Source organism: Mixophyes fleayi, chromosome 6 (assembly GCF_038048845.1).
Source record: "Mixophyes fleayi isolate aMixFle1 chromosome 6, aMixFle1.hap1, whole genome shotgun sequence".
Classification (NCBI taxonomy): domain Eukaryota; kingdom Metazoa; phylum Chordata; class Amphibia; order Anura; family Limnodynastidae; genus Mixophyes; species Mixophyes fleayi.
In genome coordinates this window covers 13,879,666-13,891,864 of record NC_134407.1, presented here as the reverse complement: position 1 = coordinate 13,891,864, position 12,199 = coordinate 13,879,666, and the positions used below count along the sequence as shown (strand labels likewise).

Genomic DNA, 12,199 nt, shown 5'->3' with positions numbered 1-12,199 from the left:
AGCATGCAGGATTTTTAAGGGGTCCCCCCCCCCCACCACAAAAGAAAAAAAAAAAATGCAAGAGCAACAGCTCCGTTTCGGCAGCACTGTACTATACAGCAGCCGCGGCGCTGTCAAAGAAGCGACGGTGCTGTGTACAAAACAGCACCGCCACGGACGCTTCTTTGACAGCACCGTGGCTGCTATATAAAACAGTGCCGCTATGTAGGGGCACTTGAGGGGAGGGGTTTTTGAAGACCCAGAAACCCCCCCCCCCCCTGCGTGCGCCCCTGAGAATACAGGGAATAATGATGATCCTATCAAGAAAGATTTTCCACAAAGTCTTATTTAAGAGGTGTATTCTTATTAACATCATAATTGTAACACTTGTATTATAAAACAGTTTCATTAAACGGAGTATATTAAACAAACAGGTTTCATTTACTCTATTCGCATAGGTGGTTTAGTACTGCTTGTTTGATAAAGCTATGAGTTATTGTGGGTCAGCTATTGTAGTGAGGGTGTGTGTGTATAAGCTTGTATTGTGTAGTAGGAGGGTGTAGTATGAATCGGTGCCTATTGTGAACGGTGTGTGGTGTGTTCTTGTGTGAGGGGGAGAGGATTGGAACACTGTTAAGGAGATACACGCAGGCTGTCTTCCATTTTACTCATTCATAATAGGTATTTTTAATAACCATATTTACACATTATAAAGTGTAGAAAGCATAATATATATTATGAAATACAATGCATTGCCTACTTCAACTGTCTTTCCAATGTATATATGTGCCTTCACTATCTGTGTGTGTATCACAGAATTACTTAAAATGCCCTTGTTATCTAGCAACTTTCAGACCATTGCCAGGGTACAAATATGATCTGTAAGACCCATGGCCCAATGGTGGAATTCTTTAAACCCATGTCTTTTGCAGTAAAAAAAAAAAAAAAAAAAATGTAGAGTATAACTATAACTCTACAACCATGTAACAAGCATATTACACAACAGTCAGTATTAACATTGCCAGTACTGGTTGCATAGTTTACTTCAAAAATTCCAATCATACAGTGCAACCTTTGTAACTATAGCAATAAACTTCAATACTAAAATCCCAATAAAACATATATTTCTATAACAGACTTAAGTAACAAGCATTCAAACTCCTAAATCAACAATAATTTGGTACAATATTTACAAGGCCACAGCACACAGTGTCCTCTTTAAAATCCCTTTATGGCAGGGTTTCCCAAACCCAGTCCTCAGGGCTCCCCAACAGTGCAGGTTTTCCGGATCACATGTGACATAATTAGGACCACCTGTGGATCTGTTACAATGTGTCAGTCAGTAATGAATACACCTGTGCTCCAGCAAGGAGATATGGAAAACCTGCACTGTTGGGGAGCCCTGCTTTATGGGGTAGTGGAGGTGAATGACTTCACACCTTTTTTTAAGACCACATTTTATACATAATCTATACGCACAGCCAAACTCCTAATTCCTGAGTACAATTTAACAATATTGTTTAAATTATCTTTCCCAAGTCATCATTTCCACTCAAGCTATTTACAACTTCTATTACAAACTTCCATTAAAATCTAGTAAAAATACATACATTCTAAACTCTAAAGAGAGCTTCTAGCCTTGTGTGTGATTTTAAGAGATTCCTAAGGGGCAGAACCATGCATGTCACAGGAAGTTGTCCCACAGCCTTTGATATGTAAATGTAGGCAGGTTCTAAGAGAAGATCCTGTTCCACTTCTATTGTGTTTATCATTCTGACTGTATAGTTTAATAGCTCACAGTTTGGACAAAGCATGCTATTTGTGGTGGGATAGGAGAACAATGTCCAGGGACTGGTTTGAATGAAAAATTAGATATTATCTCTTCATAAATTGTACAATGTGACCATACATGTTTAGATACTTAATATATTGACACCAAAAATATAAAGATTGAACATGGTACAATATCAGTGTGTAGATACATTAACTTATTCTACTGATTTCTTCTTATAAAAAGGTGTATGTACCTTCCCTCACATGTGCATGTATCCCAGATCCTATTGTAATTCCCAATTTAGCAACATTTACTAAGCATTCTCATGCTGCATAGTGCAGCACTATCCTAATATCATAAGTTAGCGCAGATTTCTTATAAGCGATATAAAAATATAGGCGAGTTTTCTTATCACATAACCGTTGGTCCTAAAATAATATATATAATCAGCTTAGGTCCAAAACATACCATGCTCAATGCAACATTACCACTATTTGTATATAATATTCAACTCCTAGTATCACACACACACACAGCTATAACACATATGATCACGCACAGAACTATAACTGCTGCCAGTACAACCACATATCACGCTGTTTCTGAACATGACCGGATATCACGTTGTACTTGTATATAACAATGTGTCTTAAAATAAACTGTATAAAACATGCTGTCCTCCATATTATATACCTAGCAATAACTGCAGCCAATGACCCATATTGAAGCCATTAAATACTAATCCTTTGAAGCCTTTGCACAGTATCCATATTTCCACAGCTACATGTTATCCTTTTGCAGCAGCCGTTGCTTAGTATCTCTTTACAATTAACTTCATGGTAGCCTTGTCCATATGTCCAATATATAGTGTCCATAGTGAAGAGGAAGTATAGAAGGCAAATGGGGGAGATGGGTTGAGGGTACGGGACAGATTGAGTTCAGGAGAAGAGAGAGCAACAGTGGGATCTGCTTTTTTTTTTTTTAATTACTATTTTTTATATAGATCCCAGCGTTCCCATGGTGCTCCTAGTCATCATGTCTACTAGTCTGATGTGATAGTGTCATCGCACCTGGCCAGCCTGCATTTCTGTAATTGTGCATGCATCACCTGAACGATCGGTGCATGGACTCTGCAGCAAACACAATAGGGAGGACTCCCTTGTAGTCCCTATCTTATCATTGCGGGGGTCTGCTATAGGAGCAAGTATTTGCTCCAGCAAATTTGTTCTTATTAAGGGAATGCCAATTTGTTGGAGACTCGTTCCTTCGCTCTTAGCTTAAAGCTATTGTTGTGCTTCAACAAATAGATTATACAAAGTCTGCTAACTTTCATGTTTTACCATTTTAGTTAACTATTAAAGCCCATCCCTAAGGGTCAATTTTGCTGCTCGTTTCTTCACACACATAATCTGCAACTTACAGGCCCAACAGCTTGTTGCCTCCGATAATAGCCCTATCTGATCCTATCCTAGACTACCAGTGAGCAGAGGTTTGTTTTCTGCTAGTAAAGCTCTGATATTCTGTAAATCTACATGTTACTGACCATTCAGTTTGTTTCATGAATGTTTGTCACAATTGTTCATCTAGTCTGATTTCACCACACAGGAAGGTGGAGGAGGATTTTCAGTCATATCATTTATACAATATACTGTGTGCTCTATATGGTTATGTATACCACAATATTTTAGGCATTGCCTCGCACTGCTATATACATGGATTCTCCGGGTAAGTTGTATTTCTGTATTTATCTACTATATGTAAATGATGGCGAAAAATGTAACAAAGTAATCAGCTCAGAAGAGCTAATTGTAAAGAAAGTAAAATTTAAAAAAATGTGGAAATTCTCATATAACTCAATGAAAGCGTATAACTGTGAATAATGTTCACAGTTAAATTATTTTTATGAAGACCATCTACTGTAATCGCTTTCCAAGCTGTGAAAGGTTTTACGTCTTCTGACAAGTGTGCTGATGAGTCCATATTTTATCGTAAAAACATAGTTTGATTTTCAGAGTTTATTTTTACTGTTTTTTTGCAGTTTCTTATTTATTTTTAAGTAAGGTGATTGAACTTGGATGAGAGAGGGAATAAGTTTGTAATCACTTATAAATAATTTAATCTGCTGTTATTTGGTGCTTCTGAGACTGCAGCTAAAGTTCATAACCAAGAAAGGTTTTAATTTTCTTGGACTTTGTTCTGATAGCTGCATAGCTTAACACAACTAGGTAAGGAAACAGACCCGCCACCATCCACCTAGAACAAGTTTCTCTGCTTCCGAACGTCCCACTTAAGCTACTACTGCAGTGGCCAGGGCTGGGGTAATGTATTGTAGCTAAAAAACATATTACTCCCCAATGAAAGAAACCAGCCCAGGTGACTGCAATTGTAGCCTTAGTGGGAAGTTTGGAAGCAGAGCAAACACTGCTCGATAGCACTGAGAGAGAGCAGAGATTAAGCTGTTAGTAGTAAATGCTAAATTTGCATTAAACTATATGTACACAAAATAAAACACTAATGAAGTACATAGGATAGAAAAGTGATATACAATACTATGCAAAGTTTTAGGCAGGTGTGGTAAAAATGCTGCAATATAAGACTGCTTTCAACAATAGGAATGTTTATAGTTCATTTTTATCAATTAACAAAATGCAAAGTGAATGAACAGAAGTGAAATCTAAATCAAATCAATATTTGCTGTGACTCTGGGAATCTTCTTTCCTGTAGTAGTCCAAATGGATGTCAATTAAGTAATGTGAATAGACAGCCGCGACATATATAAATATATATAATATAGCTGCAATGCTTCTGCATGGTCCCTGAATATTCTCTGTGATGGAGCTGTAAAATTCTGCAACTCCTGATCCTTGCATTCAGTTCTGGCACCGCTATGACTCACCGGTAAAGTGTAGAATTAGAGATGCTGGTGCCTGTACATTATGCTTTCCTGGAATTTCTCGTTTCCACAGCTGTCGTGTCACTGTACTAGTACTAACATGTCCGTTATTCACATCTATCCCAGATAAAACTCTCCAGACAAAACTCTGGATCCCGTCCTGGAAGTTTATCATTATCACAGTTCTGATTGGAGCCAATATCATCATCCTTCGCATCATTAGTAAGTGATATCCTGGTCACAATCATAGCTGTGATATGCTATTGTCTGTCCATCTTCCTTATTCTGTATTGTACCCAGTTCTCCCACCTGTCAATTTATAAGATAACAAGGCAGCTCTGTATAAGCTCCACCGAGACATCTAGCGGTAGGTACATTATAATATGAGACATATATTGTGAAATATACCAGTCAATTCACATGATGTGGGTAATTTTTTTTAAATTAGAAAGTGAAGTTTTAGATCTTTAAGGAAGTTACATTCTCACGTTCTGTAGTACAAGCCAATAAGTCAATCCCTCAATTAATAAAGCATAAACAAATGAATTATGCCAAATGTCAAAACGCCTTCTAAAAGTAATAGCAACCTTCAGGCGTGTCATCTACACAAGTGAACTGGTACAATCCTAGAAAATAACAGGTGACCCCTCAGCACATCTCCCAGACAGAGGACATTCAATCATTTTAATTGTGAAATTAAATCACAGCATACATTTTCCACATATATTTCTTCACTAACTACAATTGCAAAATCTGCATACAGTCAGACTGATCTTCTGGACTGAATAGTTTAATGTGGACATAATTTGTCTTCACTTTTAATGAATAATCATGCAATAATTCCTGATTATATTTTTGATGCATTAAATCTACCTCTCTCTGTGATCTCATCACTCAAACCCTCAATGACTCAGGCTGATAAAGCAAAGATTTTTCATCACTATAGTTAAACTATTTTATAAAATGGAAAAATACACGGCTAAGCAACTGTGGTCAGCGAAACACAGTGGACAATCACCAAAGTGAAAGATAAACCTACTACATCAACTGCATTTAATCCTCCACCATTACCTGCTCAACCTAATGCAGATACCATATCTGCATCGTCAAATACCATTCATCTACATTGGCCCGAAGCCTTAAAAGAAGCCCAAGAAATATCACACATTTCTCATTTAGTGGTTGGAAAATGTGCAACTGTGAAAGAAACAATTCACAGCAAAAATTATATGCATGTTTTATTATGATCTAAGCACAACAATACACAATCCAACATCAAGAACAATCTCTCCAAACACTTAACAAAATAAAATATTTGAAAATCAAACCAGATATAATAATGTAAGAGTGATAGGCCTACCTGAAAATATAAAATGAAAACATCCGCCTCAACTCTTAATGGAAGTGTTACCACACGTATTGTGCATTGAATCTCCTGTGAATCCCATATTGATTGAAATAGGAAATTTCTGGCATTCTTAAACTATCCTCTAACACAGAAACATTCCATCTGCAAAATAAGGTATTGCTCCTGCAGAGTCCTTGTGTAGGCCTTACGCCCATTATATCTTTTTATCCACCATGAACCTAATCTAACAAATTACAATAACACCTCTGCATGCTAATGAGTCCCATCATATGTGCTGGTTGTTCCCTACTGATCACCCCTCCAATGCATTTTACAGTGTTGCAGACCCTCCTATCCTATTCTAACTGCAGGCCTCCATTCACCACTGTCCACAACCAAAGACTGCAGTCCACACTGCTCGCAACATTAACTCCCACCTCTCCCCATCTTCAGTAGACCTCGCTTGCTTTGTACACCAGAGAATCAAGGGTTATGTAACCCCATAAAATCTCCATGGTTCTTGGTCCATCTTACTTCATACAGCATAGTACAGAGGACCTCAATCAACGTACATCAGCCACATGGTTACTACTCCTGGTTCCATCACCTCAGTGATAACTTTAATGATATACTGGGATTACCTGTATTCCTATCATGCTGTATGAAGTTACAGTTAAAGTGCTTCTTGTGAGACATAAAAACTCTATTTGTTATAAATATAATTAGTAAACTATAGTGTGAACATCTCCTATATGGTATGTGCAAACAATGCTTGCTATTGAAAAAAGTAAAATAAATGTTAACTGTTCTCAGGTGCAGTGCTTGAGCAAAGGTCCAAATGTAATACACAGTTTGCCTTTAAACTGCTTGAGAGAGGGGAGAATGAAATTAATCATTGCCTTACTTTTCATTCTTGCGGATATTCCTGAAGACACACATGGTGTAAAGTCCACACTACTATTACGTTAAGACCATGTGCATAGCAATTAGCTGTTATCTGTCTAGTGCAACTTTTACAACTAAATGCAAAGTTATTAAATAGCCCATCTGTCTTTCAGTGTATCAGGATATAAATTATGTGAACTATAGCACAGAGATAAAGAAGCAGCTCTGTGTGAGCCCCAGCGAGACACAAGAAGGTAAGTGTATTATAATCTGAGAGATAACTCATGACAAGTGAGGCTTCATGGGACGAACGCACTTAAAGGGTGACAGGGTTTGTAATAAGCTGAACACTAACCTGACGGGGTTAACATTGGGTTGGGCCCGACCAATGGGAGATTCTGGGGGAGGGACCTTGTTTGATATAGTAGGCTGCACTTCCTGGGCTGCCTCATTCCACAGCACGAGATCCCATCCACCCACTCCTCGTTGTTTGCATTTTCTGGGTTAATGTTGCGGTAGGAAGGCACTGCATTCAGTGGCTGATTTGTGGGCGCACAGATAGTTGGTCGTAGGTCACTGTTCCCTAGGTGGCACCAGTAACTCCTTTTTTGGTCCTTCAGTGAGTAGGGTCCCTGTCCGGCTCGGTGAGGGAGGGCAGCGTGAGTTTTAAAGGGGCAGTCACTCTGACGCCAACTCAGCGCTAGTGATGACGGGATTTGTTCCCCTGTGGTTGTGGATGTACGGCGGTTTGCGCCAGTCCATTTGTGTTATAGTGTTACCAGCTTGAGAGCTGTTTGGCAGTGCCCTTTCTCCGCCACCATAGGTTTAGTTAAAAGTAAAACTCATAATAAAAGTTCTCGCAATATTTTAATAACTTATCCAAGTCTCCGTGTGTTTATTTGCATGCGAATGTTTAGAATTTGTAAGGTGTGATGTGAGGTTTATGGGAACATACACAGTGAGCCCTTTATGTGTAACCTATGTCTTATATCTATCAGACCATTCAGTAAGTGTAAGCTGTTCAGAGAAAACTCAGAGAGCAAGAAGGTACGTGAACCAATAGGATCGTGTAGTGTTATTGAGAATACGTAACTCACAGCTACATAGATCTAGCATCCATACTTCCTTCAATAATGGAGACTGTGTGTGGTAATTCGATTAAAATGAATATAGAGGAGGCGAGTGGCCAGCTCTCCTCACTCCCCAGTAGGTCTAGAGCAACTACGTTGGAGATTTGGATATTGATTTTATCTTTCCATTTCTCTGTTCATCAAGAATTTCTACAACACATTCGCTATCAGAGGACCAAGATGCGAGAGCGGTATTTGTAGCACCTGATCATCCACTACAGGATTCTGCAGCTGAGCATTTATTTCCCCCTTTCAACGGGAATTGTCAAGGGAGGGTGAAACAAGGTCTTTCGGCTTTTTTAATCACCGTGAGGGGACGAGCAGTTCCCATTAAGCCACTTGTCTCATCCGCTGCATCGGAGTACATATCCGCTCATAGGATCACACTTACAAAGAGTGAGCACTTTACAGCATGTCTGTCATTTAAGCAGCAAAATGGGACAGCGGTACATACAAAAGTTGATGATTTACTGTTGGATCAAACAACTGATGAATAAACCTTCCCTGGGATATTTTTTTTTATAATGGGGAGACCCACAGCTCATGATCACCATGTTATATTGGAAAAAGCCAAGGCTGTCTAGCACTGGCTGAGGATTCTGGGAGGGAGACCTGTTGCATATTTAAAATGTATGTATTGCAATTGGCGATGTTGAGTGTAAAGTGTTAGTACTTATTTGGAGTGCAGCTGGAGATGCACAACCCCCCAAAGTGGAGGCCATTAGTAGTTTGAGACTTTTTTCTCCGCTAGCTCTTAGCTGGAGAATTTTCTAATGGAGAATTTCCATTCTGAAGTAAGAAGGCCATCATTCTACCCCCAACCCGTCCCCTCTGTCTCTTTTCTCTGCAACTTCTACTCTTCCCCAAATGCGGCCATCTTCCTCTGCAAACCTAATGAGCTCAAGCGGAAATCTTAGTGCATTCGGCAAAGCAAGGCACGCCGCGGGTGCAAATCTGCATTTGCCCATTGCTTTTTGCAAATGACCTTCTGAATGTACTCTATAATCCGTATATAAACTCCTCTAACTTGGTCTATCCAGTCATCACTAACATGTTCTCTGAAAGCTACACCCTGTAGTCAATTGTAATCAATGTTTTGGGAGGTTTTTTTTACACTAATAACCTGCTTTGCTCCATTCAAGTTATATAGATATTCAATAGACAAAATAATTTGCTTATTTCTCATTCTTTTTCTCCTAAAAGCATTGTAAAGGTCCCACAAACAGTTTGAAAGGAAGGGTGCACGATGAGGGCCTATATAGATGTAATGTCTATGCAGTGATCAATAATCCCTATACCAAGTTCCATTAATGCTGTGTGATAATTTAATGCAGCTTAGACAGACATGCTGATACTCGAGTATATTAGTGCTTGGAGGGTTATTTACAGACCAAAACTAATATTGAAATATATATAGTATACAGGTAAAGCGTTACCTGTATACTATATATATTTCAATATTAACCAGAACAAACATTTTTAAACCGTGTCTTACAGGGTGTATACTGTGTCCTAGTAACTGGCTGCTGTATGGAGACAACTGTTATTACTATTCAGATGCTGCACAAAGGACATGGAATCAGAGCCAGGACCACTGTGAGATGATGGGAGCCCATCTACTGGTCATAGAGGACCAGGAACCACAGGTATTGTCTGTTGTCTACTTTATTGACAGTGATACCAGCTTAGAGCCAATATCCTATTAAATTCTTCAAGTACATTAATTAATTGTTATGATTGATGCTGTTCCTTTGCTCCAGGTATTTAAACACCAAATTCTCACACAACAGACAGATGACATGTTTTGGATCGGACTGTACCGTGCGGGAGATGGATGGAGATGGGTGAACAGCCGGCACTATGACACCAGTCTGTAAGTGGCTCTGATGTTACACACAATCTTGTTATAATATTGACTTCTAAGACCCATCATGGACCTGAACACACGTGTTTGTCAGTAAAACCTGTATATCATTTTATATTTACTGTTTTTTTGTCAATACCGTGAACCCCTTTTATGCGATATGTTATTTTGTCTTGTTTTTTTCTACCCAGGTTCCAGCTGGAGGTGAACTCAGGAAACTGTGCATTGATGAATAAACATGGTTATTACACTGGGACCTGTAATTCTAAAAATAGATTTATATGTCAAAGGAAAGCTGTAAAGATCTGACATTATTATTTTAAGAGAATTTACTGATGTATTATCTAAGACTAAAGATAACTATTTGACAGCTGATTAATGTTCCAATAGGACTACAAAGGAAAACATAATTGAATATTACAGAAAATGAAAACGTTATCTGTAAAACATGCATCTCACAAACTTTATTATTATTATATACTTGTAAAAAATGCAGTTATGGTTGTTTTGAAGTGAAATGATTGCTATGGAGAATCTGAGGATTATGGGTAATATTGCCATTTAGATTAATTGCAAAAAAGTTTTATATTTAGGATTATAAAGTAAAGTACTTTTGTAAAATGCAATCAAATATTTGTTACCAAAGAGGAATTTAAATTTTTACTTCAGAGTAATCTAGGTCAGTCTTGTATCTTTTTTTCTTTTATCAAAATTTACAAAAAGACTTACCAATCCAATAGGTAGACCAAATATCTCAAATATGGTCTTGTTAGATGGGAAATTATCTCACTACAGTGACAGTTGATGATTTCACAGGAACATGTAATCTAATTACAATCACATAAAAATACAACACGTTATTAAGATTTTTGAGAATTTGATTTGAAATTTCAATTTGCATCGGTACACTTGATATTTGTTTCTACAGATACCAACTTGGGCTGTACAGCAATAGGAAGTATAACTTTAGATAATCTGTCAGAAGATCTTAACAAATTAAAAATTTCATAAATTCAATAAAAAAATGTTTTAAAAGTCTGTTTGTTTAACAATAATCGCTTCTTTTACAGAAATTTGGTACAGCCAAGATATGTAAACATTTCTATGGGGTTTTGGGAAAATCATACCAATAATGTCAGTGCCGACCTCAGTGGTCTAATAGATTGCACCAGCACTTTGTGTAAGAAAGTTGAAGGATAGGTTAAAAAAAAGAGACGCTGGCTCATTCTGCACTGGGATCAATGAACCGTCATTGATAATGTCTGAGACTTTCTATAAGAAGGTAATGACAGACTTAGTTTTATGAATGAAACAGGAAATATCTCAAGTTAATGATTTCCATGTAGAACTTATTTTTTTTTTATAGGGTAAAAATAGGACTGCAATATTGAGTCTGGGGGGATTTTCACAATTGAAACAGATTGGCGGTTGCCTACTCTGGATTAATTTCAAATATAAGTGCAGGATCGCAGGAGATCCAAAAAAGGTTAAACTTGATGGACTGGTGTCTTTTTTCAACCTCATCAACTATGTTACTATGAATCAGTGAGACCCAAGCTGTTTTCTGTAATTGTGATAGCAATTTGAAGGGATCTGTTCCTGCATCCACCTGCTCCAATGCTTCAATTAGAGAATATTAATACTCTTTGGATAGAATTACGGCTCCCATGAGCCAGTTTGTAGCTCTTATATAATTTCCATAAACTGTCCTTTTAGCACAGTCTACTGAGGTATAATCAGTAGGTACATAATGGCACTATGTTGACTTACAAATTCTTACATTGTTGTTATTCTAGAAATAGAACAATCTGGTCTCATTGTATACGTAGCCTGAAACTATCCTGCTATCTGTATAGAAATCAATTTTGTCAAAATTGATATCGTATATCTCAAGAGTTTGTCTTGGCATAGTGTCTTCAGGCAGTAGTACCAGCTTTATCCTGCCCATAACAAACCCAATATGTAACTGATATCTGATGTCCACACATTTGAGGTAGAAGCTTTTGCTCAGACTGAGGCAGCAGGGGGTTATAAAGTTGTACACAATATGAAAGGAAGACCCCACATTGTGAATATAGAAGAGAAACGCGTTAAGCGGAAGTTTGCATCAAAGTATTACAGTACAGCTAAAGTTTCTCCGAACTTTAAATCGCCTAAACGACACAAGAATTTACATCTGGAGACAGGGTATTATGTAGAACATGGACAACTCTATAACTTGACCGTTGAAAATGATCTCCATCTGAATGAACTGCAAGTGGTGAGATATATTCAGACCTTTGATGTAGATTTGAGGCTGAGACCTAAGTTTTATTGCTTCATTCCA

General features: G+C 37.9%; 1 protein-coding gene across 3 annotated transcripts; it reads left to right on the top strand.

Annotated features, from left to right (window-relative positions):
- The first annotated feature begins 3,376 nt into the window (after positions 1-3,376).
- LOC142160196 (killer cell lectin-like receptor subfamily B member 1B allele B) lies at positions 3,377-10,826 on the top strand. 3 transcript variants are annotated; one of them, XM_075215141.1, is made up of 6 exons: positions 3,377-3,478; positions 4,773-4,868; positions 7,053-7,133; positions 9,567-9,655; positions 9,770-9,882; positions 10,065-10,826. In XM_075215141.1, exons 1-6 carry the CDS (start codon positions 3,466-3,468, stop codon positions 10,180-10,182), a joined length of 510 nt encoding a protein of 169 aa, XP_075071242.1. In that variant the 5' UTR covers positions 3,377-3,465; the 3' UTR covers positions 10,183-10,826. The 3 variants fall into 3 exon arrangements, with proteins under 3 accessions (XP_075071242.1, XP_075071241.1, XP_075071240.1); XM_075215140.1 differs by having other exon boundaries at positions 9,507-9,655; positions 9,800-9,882; XM_075215139.1 differs by having other exon boundaries at positions 9,507-9,655.
- The last annotated feature ends 1,373 nt before the right edge of the window (positions 10,827-12,199 follow it).